This window comes from Crinia signifera, chromosome 11 (assembly GCF_055691185.1).
Source record: "Crinia signifera chromosome 11, ASM5569118v1, whole genome shotgun sequence".
NCBI classification, from domain to species: domain Eukaryota; kingdom Metazoa; phylum Chordata; class Amphibia; order Anura; family Myobatrachidae; genus Crinia; species Crinia signifera.
The window spans coordinates 86894446-86913168 of record NC_139227.1 but is presented as its reverse complement, the minus strand read 5'-3'; the positions used below and the strand labels follow the sequence as shown (position 1 = coordinate 86913168).

The 18723-nt window shown below is 44.3% G+C and overlaps 1 protein-coding gene across 1 annotated transcript in view; it reads right to left on the bottom strand.

The window, feature by feature from the left end:
- Positions 1–7992: 7992 nt before the first annotated feature.
- B4GALNT4 (beta-1,4-N-acetyl-galactosaminyltransferase 4) overlaps positions 7993–18723 on the bottom strand; it is a 63201-nt gene continuing 52470 nt past the window's right edge. Inside the window, exon 21 of the mRNA XM_083165559.1 lies at positions 7993–9703. Coding sequence (XP_083021685.1) covers positions 9586–9703 — 118 coding nt within the window. The 3' untranslated portion in view covers positions 7993–9585. The remainder of the gene's footprint in view (positions 9704–18723) is intronic.

The following is an 18723-nucleotide window of genomic DNA, read 5'->3' as shown; positions in this document are numbered from 1 at the left end:
ATATGTTGGTACAGGAATACATGTGTAGGTCTCTGACACTGGCTGGTTTCCTAATTGACCGTAGTAAGCACACAGAACTTTCTCTGCCAAGCGGGGTAGCTGATAGCACAGCCTGTGCTCCCACGGCAATCCAATTTTTAGCATCTTGAACTCGCTCATTATGTCTGAGTGAACTTGAAAGCAATTGATGCAGGACGTGATCTATTACTGGCTCTGACTAGGAGATAACCTTAGCTGGCCCCCTATCTTCTGTGAGGAGGAGAAGCTCAGACACTGCAATGAATTTGTAGTACAGGTATTGGTATGTTAGTTATGACTTTCTAGATGAACTGTTCTGCACAGTAGCAGTGTCTCACTAATAATGAACCCAAAACTATTCATGAGCATATAGGGCCTTATTCTGGTTCACTTTCAGAGGTAAATTCCGTCTCAAATGGACAAAAGCATGTGCACTGTAGGTGGGGTAGATGTTACTTGTGCAGAGAGAGTTAGATTTGGGTGGGGTTTTACTTCAAAGTGCAGTGTAAAAATAATGCAGCCAGTAATTTCCCTGCACAGAAACAAAATAAGTCACCCAAATCTAATTCTCTTTGCACAGTTTACATCTGCCTCCCTGCAGTGCACATGGTTTTGTCCATTTGAGAAGGAATTTGCCTCTGAGAGTGAACCGGAATAAGGCCCATAATGCTGGAAGCGAGATATGGGCATCCGATAAGAGCTCACCTCTGCAAAAAGAGCAGTGTCATAGGTTAATGCTCTGACACTGCTGCCTGGTTCGTGTATCCCACAGCCAACGGGCATGCACCACCTTCAGATTACTCGCTCCCATTCCCGACTGCAGGACTTTCTTCTGGCTGCACCCACTCTCTGGAATGCTCTCCCAAGCACAATAAGGCTCTCCTCCAGTCTCCAAACCTATAAGCGTTACCTAAAAACTCATCTCTTCAGGCAAGCTTATCAAATGCCAGAACCAGTCATAGAACCTTGCATTCTGGTGGAATCGATGCAATAAAGAATACAGTATCTATCCTTATGTATCAATGCCTATTTCCCTATAGATTGTAAGCTTGCGAGCAGGGCCCTCCTACATTTTGACTGTCTGTAAATACCCAGTTTGTTGTATCACTGTCTCCTTTGTAAAGCGCAACGGAATCTGCTGCGCTATATAAGAAACTGTTCATAAATAAATAAAATGTGTCATAGTAGTCATAGGATACTAAAGGCTACACCATCTGTAGATGGGAACAGCTATCAAGGCCAGTCTCTGGAATACTTTGCTACGACATCCCCTAAACTAGGGGGGCTACATTTGCTGTTGGAAATGAAGGAACCAAGGGGGTTATTTTGGTTCACTCTTTGGGCCTTATTTTGGTTCATTCTTTCTGACAAAATCCTTCTTCGATGGGCAAAACCATGTGCAGAGAGAATTAGATTTGGGTGGGGTTTTACTTCAAAGTGAGATCTATATTGCAGTGTAAAAATAAAGCAGTCAGTATTTTCCCTGCACAGAAACAAAATTACTCACAAATCTAATTCTCTCTGCACATGTTACATCTGCCCCACCTGCAGTGCACATGGTTTTGTCCATCTAAGAAGGATTTTGTCAGAAAGAATGAACCAAAATAAGGCTCTATGTGACAAGTTCCTTCTTAGATGGACAAACCCATGTGCACTGCAGGGGGGCAGATGTAACTTGTGCAGAGAGAATTAGATTTGGGTGGGAGTTTTACTTCAAAGTGAGATCTATATTGCAGTGTAAAAATAAAGCAGTCAGTATTTACCCTGCACAGAAACAAAATAACTCACCCAAATCGAATTCTCTCTGCACATTTTACATCTGCCCCCCTGCAGTGCACATGGTTTTGTCCAGCTAAGAAGGAATTAGTCAGAAAGAGTGAACCAGAATAACCCCCCAAGGCAGACAGCAGAGTAATGCGATCCCTCCATGGCACATCAGAGGAACCTTAATATTTTGGATTTCCTGATAAACAGGAAATATTCATGCAAAATGCCCACTGCAAATATTTGTAAGTCCTTGGGGAGTTTATAAAAGATTGAATAAGATTTTATCTTGCACAATGGGATTTATTCAGACCGGAATGACTGTATAAGCGCACAGATCGTAATATGCATGCACAAGGCCATACTGCAATACAATCCTGATACTTTTTTTAATCACTGGCCATGTGCACTTGATTGACATGAAGCCGGTGTTTGCCAGTGGTAACTGGACGTTTTCTGGGATTATCATGCACGCTCAAGTGTTTGAAGGGAAGACGTGTGACATCAGCTCCGGCCCTGATCAGCCTGTTTCTATCGTCGCCAAGTAAGAATCAGCAAGGAACATGCCTCCGTGGATGCCCTTCACCACCCTTCCAAGATCCAGCCCCCCCAGGTCAAGCCTTCTCTGCCCTGTTCCCATTAAAGCAACATCATCACTATCGTACAATCTCCCCCCACACTATCTATCCTGGTGCCCCCAATAGGCTCATCCCTCCCTGCAGTGGTATAACTAGATACATGTGGGACCCATAGCAAAAGTTTGGGTACTGTTTACCTAGAACGGCGCCCACGATTTTGATCTTAGGCATCGCAAGGTAAAAAATCGCGTCGGTCGCATCGCATGCAGCCAAAAAAAAATCGCATGCGATGCGACCGACGCGATTACCGCGATTTTACATAGGGAACAATGTTAAATGGCCCAATTGACCCGATTTTACAAAAGGAACAATGTTAAATGGCCCACAGACCCCAAATAGGCACCCTGAAGTGTGAAATGGCCCCCCCAATTGTTAATGCCACCCCACAATCAACGTCAACCCGAAGCGTGGCGAGCGCAGCGGTATGCGTCCTCCGACCTTTTCATACCCCCACTATCCACGACGGCGTGGAGTTGAGAATAGAAAGTGTGGCGAGCGTAGCGAGCCCCCTGAGCCCGAAGCGTGGCGAGCGCAGCGACCCCCGCGAGGGGACGCGGATACCTTCACAGGGCTTGTTGATCGTGGGGTGGCGTTAACAATTGGTGGGGCCATTTCACACTTCAGGGTGGCTATTTGGGGTCTGTGGGCCATTTAACATTGTTCCCTATGTAAAATCGGCTCAATTGGGCCATTTAACATTGTTCCCTATGTAAAATCGCGGTAATCGCGTCGCATGCGATTTTTTTGGCAGCATGCGATGCGACGTGATTTACATTTTAACATGCATTTCTATGTAAAATCGCGGGCATCGCATGCCATTATAATGGCATGCGATGTACATGCGATGCCCGCGATGGGCGCCGTTCTAGGTAAACAGTACCAAGGGCCCCTATTCATCACCTAATGCTGAAAAATGTATATAGCACATGATACTTTGACAGGCAAAGTGGGCCCCTCTCGGGCCTGGGCCCCATAGCGCAGGGCCGGATTATAGTGAGGGCACAAGGGTCAGTACCTCTATGTAGGGGCCCCCTGTGGCTGGCATGTATTTTAAAAAAATGTTTTTTGTGCATGGGAGTGGGGTAGTGCTGCAGCTTCACCTATCTGCCAATGTGAGAATGATTAATGGTGCTGAGCATCAGGATTCAAGGCACACTGACTTGCACAATGTGCGATGCATTACTGGGAGTTGACCAAGTTCCATAAGACTTTGCAGAGGGTCAGAGGCTGAGAGGCTTGTGCTGAGCTCTGCTTGGTGGAGCTCATCATATGCTTCTCAGGCCCATGAAGGACAGCAGCAGCAGCTGCCTTGTCATGGGAGGGTTTTTAATCAGAGGCAGCGCTGAGCCTGTCAGGGTTATTACAGAGTAAGGTACAGAGAGACAAACACGTGCTTTTCACATGGTATTTTATATACAATATATGTTTATATTAATCCCCCCTCCCCTCTGCAGTTGACCATTGACCAAGTTTATACTGCTTTTACGCTGTGTTTTGACAGTGTAATATTCTCCCATGCAGTTTGCGGCAAGTAATGACAAGTAGGAGGGGGCCCCCCTTTCTAAAGTGCCCCGGGCCCCCCGAAGGCTTAATCCGTCTCTGCCATAGCAGCTACACCCATTGCCCCTATGGTAGTTACGCCCTTGCCTCCCTGTCCTGCAAGAACTAGACTTAACCTGAAACAAGATGGAGTCATTCAAGCAACTGGACCTAATGGACAAGTCACCTATGGCAGAAGAAAGCTAGGGAATTTAGTAGAGATGAGTAAAATAACAATAATATCAACATCTTCAATAGAACCTCCATATTTGTATTTTATAGTGGGAGAAGCCCAGCAAAACAAAATTGACCTATTCAACTGTGACTGTGAAAATAGGTGTGGAAGCCACAATAAAGACAAGTGTAAAAGAAAGCAGTCAGTCAGCCATTTTAAATAAATATCATCCCTTACTCAGTAACATAATGTCACATAATTATTCAAATAAATAAATCCAATTACTTATGGTAATAATGTGTAATTTACGAATTTTATTTCAAATAAAGCGACAGTACTACTTACGTTTTGCAGGGCCAAAAACAAAGATGATGATTATAGGTAATGCTGGGTACACACCAAAACGATTTTGGCACAATCCCATCAATCTGGATCCAATTCAGACTGATTGGATGCAGATTGGATGCAGATTTGGTCAAAATCGTTTGGTTGGATCTGAATTGGATCCGAATCCGATCCTACCTGCTGCAGGTAGGATCTGTAAAAGATCCATTCATCTGAATACAGAGGGGATCGGATCGTATGCAAATCGTATGTAAATTGTATGCAAATCGTATGATCCGATTTGCATACAATTTGCATACGATTTGCATCCAATCCAAATCGTTTTGGTGTGTACCCAGCATAAAGCTGTGAGCAGTATGGTCTCATGTTGCAATGGTCCTGATTCATGCGGTTGCAACTCTGATGATGTCACAAGTGAGCGAGTATTGGTAGACTGCACACCCATTGCGGCTGCAGGATGCATGCACCAAGGTACCTTTGCAACGCTGCTCGCAGTAGGCAATCAGTCGAGGGATAGGAGGCACAGTGGTGTGAGTGGCTCTGTCAAGCTGCAGTACAATAGTGTGGGGGGGGGGGGGGGGGGGTGTCAATCCCCAAAATAGATATGGAAAAGAAAGGGGAAAAGACTAGTATCCAATATTTAGCAAATTTAATACTTAGACATTTCAAGTACCACTAAAATTATTTTTAATCTTAAAATTTAAAATTGTAAACAATATAAACTTCCCAGTAATATAGGTCAAAATGTGACCATTGAAAAAACCTTAAAAATAAGGGCGAGGGGGGGGGGGGGATCAGATTTGAGTATTGTGACTGAACTAATGAAAGTTGTAAGTCCATACGGTACCATTCTGTGTACTCCTATCTGGGTATCTTTTATTTGGTCCAAATAAAAGATACCCAGATAGGAGTACACACACGTTTCATCCTGTAAGCGCGTGTAAGCAATCTATCTGTGGGTAGTTGGGAGTTTTCCCCTTAAACCCTGTCAGTTGTTATATATATGGAAAACCATACCTGATGGTCTTTTTTGTTGCTTATCTTTTCTATGCATGGAGAGAAAGTGCTTATCAAGGCTAAAGAAGCTCATCAGTTATTGGGAACAACTTTGAAACGCACGACTGGGACAGAATTGTTTATCACAAAGCATTCTGAGAACATTTCTTGAGAGGATAAGTGGCGTAGTGATCTTTATTTTTTTGTATACAAATTCTGTTGGTTTACAGCATTGGTAGTCGCTATTTATAGAGATCTTTGCAGCAACTTTGAAGTGAAGCGCCGGTTGATTTACTTTTCTTGTATTTTTTGTCCATACGGTACCATATTTTGGTGAAACAGCTGGTATTTCTGAGCTCTAATTTGCAGGTACAGAGTCCTTTTTCTTGGTTATCCTCACTGGTATTGTTGTGACAGGGACATAAGCAAGAGCCCCACTGGCAGTTCCGTGTTGGGGATCCAAGTTCCTCCTCAGTATATCCGCCAGAAGAATATTAGGGATTGCCTCTGGGTGATGGTGTCGGCCCAGGAAAGGTGTCCACAATAGTTGGAATCTTCAGAGGTTCAAGATAGGAGTTCTCTGCTGTGTTTCAGGACTTTCTTTGGGTTCAGTCAGTCAGTTTAACCACCAACGCGTTTCACTCCACTGGGGAGCTTTTTTAAGGTCATCAGGCCAATCAGTGGAGGGACCTTTGTTATAACCCCATTTACCTTTAACACTAAAGTCCTACAACACACTGGATGTTTTGCAGTGATATTCTGCTGTAATGAGGAATAGGTGAGGGCTTTATAAGGGAAACAAAGAATACACAATAGCCCTCAGAGACTGTGAATGACCTCACAAAAATGCTGCATTCTCAAAGCTGCAAATGCCTGAATAACCAAAACTGGGAAATAACATCCCAGAAGCCATCCTTACCAGAGTGTGGCAGGGCTACTGTTCACCGGATCTCGATCCTAAGTGATCACTCTACACTGTTTGGTCTGGATTCCAGTAGCCATTCAAGAGAGTTGGTTTTAGTTACTCTGCCACCACTATGGATCAAGGCCGCTGTTGTTCCCAGAGGCTCCAGCCACTTTCTGGCTAAACAGAATCATGGAGCATGCACACATCAGGCTTTTAAAACATCATTGGCTTCAGCGTATCTAAAGGAATCTGTTCCAATTACCGCTGTTTTTTCGTTGTTGTTGCTTTGCTTGTCCAGACCTTTGAAAAATATATTTCATAGCGAAACACTCTAGATGAACTACAAATAGCAGCATCCTCTCTGATTTTGGACACACTGCCTGAACCAACCTGGATGGACTGGATATACACTCAGGTGGGCAACTAGCGGTTTGCTTCCACGCCTTGTTGCCAACAGGATTACAAAAAGGACTCTTGCCAAAGACTTCCACTAGCTGAAGGACGAACTCCAACCTTCCGTAGTCTGCAGGACATTTTGAGCCCTATATTCTAGTAGGCGGATGGTAATTATACTAGCCTGATTCAGCCCCAATTTTTCCAGGTCTTCATAGGAACGGACAGAGGTACCAATGCTGCATATTTACCATAAATGATCAGTGTTTCTTTTAATATGTGCAATTACCTTTTTGTTCAACCAATCGGTCTAGTAAATGTATGCTTATTCATTTTTACAATATAAAATATATGTAAAGTCAATCCAATTGGTTATAGTCATTTTTACATAGTCTTTTAGGCGCTGCATTTTATGTTTTTTCTTTTGTCCAGATTGATGTTGCCTTTCCCATTTACCATGCTTAATAGTCTTTGACTTTGCATTTTCTCTGGCTGTGCATCTGCTGCTCTTGGACTTGTCAATCCATATGCACTGACCCCATTTGTTCCTGACTATGCTTATTAGTTTCTCCCGGTCTATTTACCTGCTGTCATTGAATTTGCCAATTCATATACCAGTTGACAAAGGAATATTTAAAAAGACTTAATGCTATAATAAAAGAAAAATGGTGCACCTACACAGAATTAGCCTAGGAGGTGTTTGTACACTTATTAACACAGGGTAGCTTAGTTTTTTTTTTTCCATGCAAAAAATTAGTACTTGCAGTGGAATTATGTTGGTCAGAAGCTCACCTTAAAAGTAAGGAATACTGACTTGGTTCAGTTTGAGTTCAGGCTACTTTTAAAAATCTACATTACGCATGTATGCTGGGTAGTAGAGAACCTGGCTGGGCCCTGGTACTTTTTAGAAGGCATAGCCTATTCATGGGAGGTGTGGCCATACACCCTTAGCACTTTAAGCACCTCCCTGGACACAAAGTAGTCCAGCACACAGCAGCGTGTGCTGAGTTGAAAAAAGCTGCTGGGCCCCTCCATCAGACCTGGTCCCAGGGGTTTATAACCCCCTTCCCACCACTCTCTTCACCACTGCCTGTGTAGACAGCTCATGTTTCACTGATGTTTCAGAGTTTTTCAAAGAAATCTTCAATTAATAGGATCCGGACTAAACAAACTAACCGTACATACTAAAAAAAAATATAACACAAATAAAAGCCAAACTGAAAACTGTTTTATTTTAGTTTAAAAAAAAAAAATATTTAAAACTTCTAAAAACCTCTTGCTACATTTTAATTTCACAGAAATCATTGTAATTGCTGAGCACGGCTGGAACTACGCAGGAGATGACAATAGCGAGTGCCGGGGGGAACTCTCCTAGAAGGAGTAGTACTGTATATGGAACACTTGACCTGTCCTTTCCATTTTCCCATTAGGCAGGCTGGTTCCAGAAATGACACTAAAACAATTCCTGAAATGGGCACCTTCATCCAAGCACACCATAAATCACGTATAGAAGACCTGGCACATAAATAGAAAACAAACAATCTGGCTTATACACCTACTTGCAGACCAGACCTCACTGTGACCTTTTAATAAATATATATATATATTTTTTTGTTTCCTTCCTATTAGTATTCTGGACATCTTAATAAATAAGGTTCTCAGGTGGGGCAGCACGGTGGTGCAAAGGTTACCATTGCTGCCTCACAGCACCAAGGTCATGGGATTGAGACAAATCAATGTAAGCTCTAATAGAGCAAAGACAGATGGGAATAATTATGCAGAACAGAAAATGATCACACCCAAGATGGCTGCCTCGCCGTCTGTAATAATGTAAAGTGCTGTGAGTCCTATTAGAAGAAAAGTGCTATTTAAATTAAGAATTATTATTATATGAATTATTATTATTTAAGTGCATTTCAGTAGTTTGTTATTCAATTTAAAAAAATGCCTGTTAGTATTCACGGGTTCCTACACCCAGAAACTACACTGTTATTTTACCACGGACTAACTAAGAATTAGTCATTCAGATTATTGCTATGAATATTGTACAATGACCTACATACAGCAAATAGCTGTATTTAGTGTAGGGACACATTGGTAGACAATACCCATTAGCTGTAATTAGCCAAGTATGTAGCATAGTAAGATATATATATATATATGCTAGCACTAACAGGACAAAAATGTATACTGCTATGAATAAGTTCCGTTTCCTCATGCTCTGTGTTACCTATAATGCAGTGACACCCTGCGGTTGCTGCTTTCCTTGCTAGAATTACCGATTGCTAATGATGCAAGGTAATGTATATTTCTATGGGTGTCATTCCGAGCCACCCAGTGGCCACTTTGTATAGTGCATTACAGACTGATTCAAGTACAGCTGAGAGCAACCAGCAACTGAATTCTCACCTGTTTCTAGTGCAAGTACAATTCTGTTTATATAATTTGCGCATTACATCTGCGCCCTTGCAAATTGCACACACTCTGGCAGCAGCAGAGCCCTGAGTGTTTTGCACCTATTTATCAGCAGTTATGTCATTATGGAGCACCGCGCACTTTATGCAGAATCTGAAGGATCCTCTTTCAAACAGAAAAACGGTTAATCTCATTAGTCATCTCCTGCGGAGTATCAAAGCCTACTCAGACCTCATCCAGAGCAGCCTGCAGTGGGTGGAATGTGCGGGACCACACTCTGCCGGTTCCTCTGGCAATACCATGGTTATTACACATAACAGCCAGCCCCTCTGAGCGAACACAAACCAGGGGAGGGGTCCCAAAGTGGACTAGGCCCAGAGTTCCTTATCAGCACGTTAGTCCTTGGCAGCAGTTTCCTGGCTCTGCGTGTTCCACATGCCTCTCTTGGAGTGATAGTAGTGGAAGAAGTTCCTCAGACGCAGTCGCTCAACCTCTAACCCGTTCTGCAGCACCCTACGGAGATACAGCTGAAGTTAATGGGAGGAAGAGATTTTAATGCAAATATTTAGTATGTTGATTAAGGGGAAAAAATGAAACAAAAAGCCATTTCGGTAACAGAGATGTAGTGTTCTGTTCATCAACAATTGGTGGCTACAGCTATGGGTGCGGTCGGCTCAAAATGGTCCTCGTAAAATGACAGACTGCACTCTGATATAGGGTAAGTTCAGACAATGGTGGACTGCAGGTCAAAGTTGCGCTTCACAGTCCTGGCTAACTGTAATCTCTTTAGACCAGGTCTGGCCAACCTGTGGCTCTTCAGCTGTTGTGAAACTACACCTCCCAGCATGCCTTGCCACAGTTTTAGCATTCCTTATTAACAAAACAGTGGCAATGCATGCTGGGAATTTATAGTTTCACAACAGCTGTCCAGCCAAAGGTTGTACAGGCCTGCTTTAGACACAACAGACATCCCATACAGTGTGTCTGCAAGCCTTGGTTTGCACTTAAGTGCCCTGCTCTTATCAAGGTGGATGCATCTATTGTCTGTGAAATGCCTCAACGAACCAGAAATATTTTATGCAGTGTGGAAATAAGGATGCCGCCTCTGTATGCAAAGAATACATGTAAAAATATAGAACAGCAATAAACACACCCAATATGGCTGCCACACCATCTGTCATAAAGTGCTAGAGTGCTATAAGGTCACCCCTTTATGTTTTAGTAATCCAGCTGTAGAAAAAGAAATCATTATTTTGTACTGCCGACACCCTCACACAGCCCAACTCAGCTTACTGTCCACTCAGGGCAGGCGACAGGGGGGGTCAAGTGTGACGGGCCTCAGAGATCTGAAGGGCCCCAGAGTTTCCATGCCCTGGCAAAGCCACTGCCTGTACTAGCTGGCCTGTCAGTGACCCTTGAGGCCCGGCCGTCTACTGTGCACAATCTGTTTTTGGCTGAGTCTGACTTACTCACTGCATGCCACTGCCATCTACTGTGTTTGCCCCCTGCCACTCGGCATGCATAGCCATCTATTCTGTGTGTGCACTTGGCCTGGGGCCGCAGGCGCACAGCCGTACCCGCCGCTGGTGCTGTGGCCTCAGTCTCGGGCTCCTGTACTTTTACTGCGCGGGTCATCTGTTCTGCACCATGCTCATGCAGAAGAGCATTGTGTGGATTTGGGATTAGATGGGGGCCCCCAGAAATATCATTGTACAGGGCCCCAAGATTTCTGTTGCCGGCCCTGTGTCCGCTCCATTGACCACATCCATAATTAGGCCTTCTGTTGTCTTCCCTAAACCCTCATCTGGGAGTCAGGTAAAATGGACACAACAAAATGCAGATATGAGCAAATTCCCTACCTACAGTACTGTAGTATAAAGTAAAATGCAAGTCACACGATGTGTTGTATTACTGTATATAAAGAGGTGGCATCACTTCTCCGATAACCAGCCTGAAGCAACTAACAGGTGCTGCTCATTGACCAATGTCACACACAGACATTACCAAGTAGCTCCTCCCACAAGTCACTGTGCGGTACACGGCTTATCCGACTAACAAGGGTGTGTGAGGGGACAGGTGAGGAAAGGTATTACCGGGGTAATTAAATATAAGTCTTTTAGGCGAGGTTTTCTCGGTTACATAAAAGTTTATTTGCGTTGATGCAATTATGTCACTTTATTATTACATTATTAGTTATTAATGTATTTTATAGTAACCTGTCATGGTTCCCATACCTGTATATCAAAACCTGATCTAAGACATCTCTTAATGTAATCTTATTAGCTAAATACCTGCATAAATCTAAAAGGAATTCAGAATTGTATAATCCAGGAGGGAGGGGGGGGGGGAAGAGAGAGAGAGAGAGAGAGAGAGAGAGAGAGAGAGAGAGAGAGAGAGAGAGAGAGAGAGAGAGAGAGAGAGAGAGAGAGAGAGACAGACACATATATATATATATATATATATATATATATATATATATATATATATATATATATATATATATATATTGGGCTGCCTTGTAGTGTGCCTCCGCACACAATAGATAACAGGAATGGGTAAGACCGGCACTCCTAGGACTTCACAAACAGCAAGACGACAGACACTGTGGTCTAGAGCAACGTTTCGGTTTAATTACCGTTTTCAAGCTTGAAATTCAAAAGCTTGAAAACGGTAATTAAACCGAAACGTTGCTTTAGACCACAGTGTCTGTCGTCTTGCTGTTTGTGAAGTCCTAGGAGTGCCGGTGTTACCCATACCTATATCTATCTATATCTATATATAGTACAGTTGTGAGCTGGCACCCCTTATGTTGATCTTTACAATTAGACCAATAGAGCCTTATAATATCTTTTCCAAAGCATACACAATAAAGTCCATAAGTTTTCAATATTTATTTAAAAAGTCTCTTATTCCAAGCATTGATAGGAGTTTTTCAGATTATTTTGCGGTTCATTGAGAAGCTTCAAACACTTGGAAAAAGCAAACGAATACCTAACGCTTTTCGCCCCTTACCGGGACTTCATCAGGGGTTTTGCAAATTACAATAATTATTTCGGACCACTTTCCCAAGTGTGTACAAGGTGGTAATTGGATCCTGGCGATTTCTGAGGTGCCCGAAGTACGTAGTGAGGTATAATATTACTTCTCCTTCATATATACCGGGGAATGTGAATAGTATCCCCTATTGGGTGTTGAATGGGCCCACTAGGACTAAGTGCAATGTCACTCCAAGTCCTTAGTTTGGACAGTCCTTAGTTTGGACAGTCATACCTTTAATAGATTAAACACTAATATAGACAGCTTCATATGATCTTCATAGACCCGGTATACGGGTTTGATAGATCCAGGGGATATTCCCGGTCAATTTCTCTGTCTTACTCAAAATATGAAAGCAATACATTCAATACAGAGTCAGAGACAGGAGGCGTTCTCCCTTTTTAGAGATGTGCTCTGGTCAACAGCTCTGCATGAATGAGCTCACCCCTTGATGAAGTCTACAGGACGGAACGTGTTGGGTGCTGCCTAATTTACCTCCTAAAAACCTAAGCTACCTTACTTCTATACCTACTTCTGATGTTTTTTTCTGCTAAATTTTTAAGCTCGCAAGTGTATTTTTTGTAGATTGGACTGTCATAATTATGTAAAACATCCCCCTCTTTTTATTTAGTGTTTAAATAAAACGTATTTTACTAAATCTTTATTGTTCTTAAATATAGCAACAGTAGTTGCCGAACCCTATATATATTCGCGTGTGTATAATATATATATATATATATATATATATATATATTATATATATATACAGTATACACACACACACACAGACACATACATATATATTCAACCACTTCGAAACAGTTGAATAGAAGGTGGTTATAGGTTTTCCGTGGTGTCCTGAGTGACTGACGACTGCCACACCTCATTGATCAGGGTGTTGATCTTGGCACCTGATTTGGCATTGGCCATAGAGAGTAAGTAATTTGCTGCCCAGCTACAAAGGCTTCCAGTTCTCATTTGCTCCCTCGTAATGAATAGAAGTCAAATAGAAAACAGTCTCCAAGAAGAAAGATTAAGGACCTGTGTACACAGCTATTCATGTTCGCTGAATACAGTATTCACAGGTGAATGGCTGAAAGACGTTCTAATGAGTTTCATAGTTCACAATGGCGGAATGTAGGTATAATACACATAATAAAACAAATACAGCAACATGGGCAGGAGAAAGGGTATACGGTGACTAGGGAGGCCAATCCCGGGATCGGCGGGATCCCGGGATTTTGGCCTAAAATTGCCGGGATTTGAATCCCGGGATTAAAGCTTCCAATCCCGGGATTCCGGGATTAGTAACCCCATTAGTTTTGGTTTAAAGCCGGGCAGCACTGAGCACCAGAATATGGCTCAGACGCTGCCCGGCTGACTGTTTCTTACCCCCGGTGCTGCTGTCGGGAGTTGGGAGGGACTGAGTGCTGTGCTGACAAGCATGGTGAACCCTGACATCACGTCACGCTGTGCAGCCCGGCCGCTGCTCTGCCTGTCAGCACAGCACACTGTCCCAAAGCCGGACAGACGCCCGATGTGCCAACCCCAGCCTTCCGCCCACCCGCCGGAGATAGCCGTCCTGCTGCTGCCCTGTCACCACAACCCCCGCCGCCATAAGTGACAGTGCGGGGGGCAGCTTTAGGACAAATTTATATTGTCATCTGGGGGAGGGGCCATTTTTTTTTTTTATTAGGGAGGCCAATCCCGGGATCCCGGGAATCCCGTGATTGAGCATTTTTCAATCCCGAATCCCGGGATTGAAAAAATGCCCGGGATTGGCATCCCTAACGGTGACTAGGTGACCTTATTTAGGTAGACCACTGAAGGTCGACATGGACAGTAGGTCAACACATGAAGTAGGTATACATAGCTAGGGTCAACAAGGTTGGATGGTTGACAGTCAAAAGGTTGACATGAGTTTTTTTGAGCCGACATACGGTATTTCAAGCCCTACCATCTACTATGGCGTGGTGGGAGAATAATATAGTGTGCCAAGCGTAGCGAGGCCCCGTGCCCGAAGCATGGCTACCTCAGTGAGCCAATGCCAGGGGACGTGGTACACTTTTACAGTGTCCATGTCGACTATGTCGTTATTTGGGACAAAAAACATGAAAAACTCATGTCTACCTTTTGACTATTGACCTTCCCATTGTTGACCTAATGTTTGTGTCAACCTTCCAACCATGTCGCCCTTAGCCATGTCAACCTAAGCCATGCCGACCTTCAGAACAAAACATAGGGGTTTATTTACATAGATTCTATTGGAGATGGGATGTTGCTATGGGCAACCAATCAGTTTCTATCTATTATCTTCTAGATTCAGGTCCTAAATAAATAAGTAGATTATGATTGGTTGCTATAGGCAACATCCCATCTTCAATAGAAATCCCATCTTAGTAAATAAACCCCATAGAATCTGATTGCAGATAAGAACCACACGGCCCATCCAGTCTGCCCTTTAGGGTTAAGGTATTAGGGTTAGGTTAGCGGTTTGGGGTAGGGCCGTTCGGTATTAGTGACAGGATTAGGGTAGGGATGCCATGGTCCCAGACTTATCAGGGTTGTACCGGATTCAGGGAATGTGGCCCAGCGTATAGGAAATAAATGTAACCAAAAATAGTAGCAACCAAAGTGGTTTCTCTCTGTAGGGTCCAAGCAGGGAGTTCTGAGGAGTATCCAGGATACATACACTATGCACCGGATTTAGGGTGGGATGTAAATAGGTCTCCTTTTGCATATCTGCAAAGCTGCATCTTACATTTCTAGGTTTGGATTTTTAAGCATCCTTAAAGCTCGGTACAGTTCTGACCGACATGTCGGTGGACATGCCGTCGTGCCAGCCGAGCGGCTGATCCAGGTAAGAATTCACACTAACCAACACACTGACCAAATCCAATTATTTATCGTCAAAATGATAGGCAAACCCAGTACTAATGGCTGCCAATCATACACGCTGAGCAACAAGCGTCATATGCCGGACCGATATATCTGACTGGATGCCACATCACCCAGTGTGTACCCGGCTTAAGGCAATTCTATATGAACATTTCTTTATCGCTATAGCGGTCTGCTCCCCTAATCAGACTGGTCACAAACATAACGAAGAAGGCTAAGAAGTTTGTCTGTGTGTACACAGCCTAATTCTAATGGCAGTACAGTTACTACAGCAACAAAAAATGAAACAGGGAGGTGGTGCTCAAAGCAACCAATCAGATGCTTCCTATCATATTCTAGAATGTACTAGATAAATAAGGGCTAGAATGTATGATTGGCTGCGATTATATGAGCTGTAGCTACTATACTCTGCCAACATGAAATTACATTTCCATAAACCACAGTGGAGCAGTCTCTGAAGTAACCGCAGTATCCAGAAAGGAGAAAATGTTTTGGGAGTGTTTATTTGACTTTAAGGGGAAACAAATGGATATCTTGGATAGAAAAACACTAACACAAAAAATAATAAAAAATAAAAGTTGTATATTGCTTTGAGAAAACACATCTTTTTCCATGAATCAAAACAAAAACAAAATTCATGATGTGAAGAAAAAAATAAATAAATGGCAAAACAACTCCCTAATGCTGCTTTCCCACTGCCAAACCTGGTCAAAGCAGGTTTAACCCCTTTCCCACTGCATGTAGTAAACGGTATATTACTGGTTAATTACTGTTTTTGTAGCTTTCACATTGAACCCCTAGTGAAAGCTACAAAATGGTAATTAACCAGTAATATACCCCCCTCCCCTGGTACCTGCCCTGTGCCCACCCTCCCCTGATACTTCTGCGTGGGGGATCCGTGCAGCGGGGTTCACGCACTTCTGGGGAGGCATCGGGTCTGGCATGGGCACAGTACTTGGGGTCCCTCTGGATGCTGGGCAGTGGGGACGCTCCGGGGTCCATCCCACATGGGCACTGTGCTGGTGGTGCAGCAGGGTCCATTTGGGGTCCATACGGCGTCGGGGCAGTCCCTGCAGCTGATGGGAACTAATAGTTCCCACTATGCGCATGTCTACTGAGCGCCGTGCATATCAATGAGCCGCAATACTGTGCCCATGCCGGACCCGATGCCTCCCCAGCAGTGCGTGAACCCCGCTGCCCGGATCCCCCACGCAGGTAAGTATCAGGGGAGGGTGGGCACAGGGCAGGTAGCAGGGGAGGGGGAAGTAGTGTGGTATTTTAAATACCGTTTAAGAGGCATTCCCACTGCCTTAAAAACGGTATTTAAACGTGTAGGACTCTGCTTTTTAAACGGGTTGAAATACCGGTTAACTTTAACCGGTATTTCAACTCTGGCGCTTTCCCACTGCAGCCTTAAACGGTAAAGTGTGGGGGAAAACGGCAATATACCGTTTAAAAGCTGCAGTGGGAAAGGGGTATTAATGTTGCACAGGGCAAGATGGGGAATGGTGTCCGATTAAGATGACCCCTCCTAAGATCACTGCTCTCTAATAAAACTACTATAATATACACATATTTGAATAAAAATGTAATAAATTAAAGTACTGTATGTTTTACCACATTTAGGATTATTCTTTTTTTTTTTTTTGTTGTTGTTGAAGGGAACTTTTACAAAACACTGCTTGGATACACAGTATGTGGCACATATTGCATAGTCAGTGAATGATATATCATCTGATGCCGAGATATCATGCCGATGTATCGGTGCCTATGTATGTGTAGCCGTGTGATCGGTATCCGGACTGGTCATAGACTGACTCATCATAGACAGTCATATGGTCGACCACTAATGGTCGACAGTCAAAAGGTTAACAGGGTCTAAAGGTCGACATGGAAAAGGTCAACATGGATATTTTTACTACATTTTCAGCCTTCATGTGCCGACAGGCGGTATTTCATGCCCTACCTTCCACTAGAGCGTGGAGGGGGAATAAAATAGTGTGCCGAGCCCGAAGCATGTCGAGCGATGCGAGGGGACGCGGTACACTTAGACATTGTCCATGTTGACCTATGTCGACATAAGGCCCCCATACACTAGCCGATTTTGGTCAGATTTCAGCCAGATCAGTCGGATCTGGCCGAAATCGGACCAAAATCGGCTAGTTTTGATGTCCCCTCAGATACGATGCGCGGTCCCGTGCGCATCGGATCTGCGTCGGGTGGTCGGACCTGCTGCACGTCCGACCACCCGACTTGGGACCTAGTGGGTCGGCGCGGCGGTAGAGGGAGCAGGGGGGGCTGGGGACGCTGCGAGGGACACATGCGGCATAGAGCCGGGCAGGGGGAGCGGGCGGGAGCTGTCAGTACGGAATAAAAAAAAAAAGCCCATACAATGAATGGGCGGCCTGTGATTGGCTGAGCGCTCTCTCAGCCAGTCAGCAATTGGCTGAGAGAGCGCTCAGCCAATCACAGGCTGCCCATTCATACATAGCAGCAGCGGGGACGGGCAGCGCAGTGGCGGCTATTATATTTTTAAAATACTTGTCAAATGACCGGCCGCTCTCTGATTGGCTGAGAGCTCTCCGGCCAATCAGAGAGCGGCCGGTCATTTGACAAATATTTTAAAAATCTAATAGCCGCCACTACGCGTCCCGTCCCCGCTGCTGCTATGTGTAAGTACACTGCCCGGCCAGGTCAGCAGCGCTCACCGCACCCGCCCCCACCACCGCTGGCCGCCGCTGCCCGCCCCCACCACCGCTGCCCGCCCCCACTACTCCTCACCGCCCTGCAGCTCCCCGGGTTTTTTTTTTACATGGGATAAATCGCATGCGATTTATCCCATGTAAAAAATGGCACATCAAGTGCCAAATTGTATGTGAGCCTCCCGGGGAGCTGCCGGGCGGCTCGCAGGTAAATTGGGTCCGACTTGTCACTAGGACAAGTCGGCCTAATGTATGGGGGCCTATAGACAACCAAAAAACATTAAAAACTCATGTCGTCCTTTTTTGCACGTCGACCTTTTAACCATGTCGACTTTTTTCATGTCGACCTTTTACCCGTCGACCATATGACTGTCTATGATTACTCGGTCTATGATTTATACCATAACCGGGTGATCGGTCAACCACCACATTATGTGGCCGGAGACACCGCCGACAATGACGTCACCACTGCAGGAATAGTTGCCAAGCATGCTTGTATATGAATATATACTATATAAGTGTATAAAGCTGGGTACACACTGGAACGATGTGTACTCGGAAGAGATGGTGGCTGATGGGTGGACATATCGTATCTACGGTATACATCATAACAATGTAATGAAGGGCAGAACAACACCTCGTTTCATCCTTCATTACATAAGCTCCACTGGGGCAGGGACCGATGTGAATGTTCAAATATTCTCTGTACAGCGCTGCGGAATATGTGTGCGCTATATAAGAAACTGGTAATAAATAAATACATTACACTGCAAAGCACCACATGCAATATTGTCTGGTTGGCCACGCAGCATGGCTGACTGGAAAATGTTGTGGCGGTAGATTGGCCGTACAGACCGCAAGATCTAGACGATAAGTCGTTCCGATTCGGCCGAATTG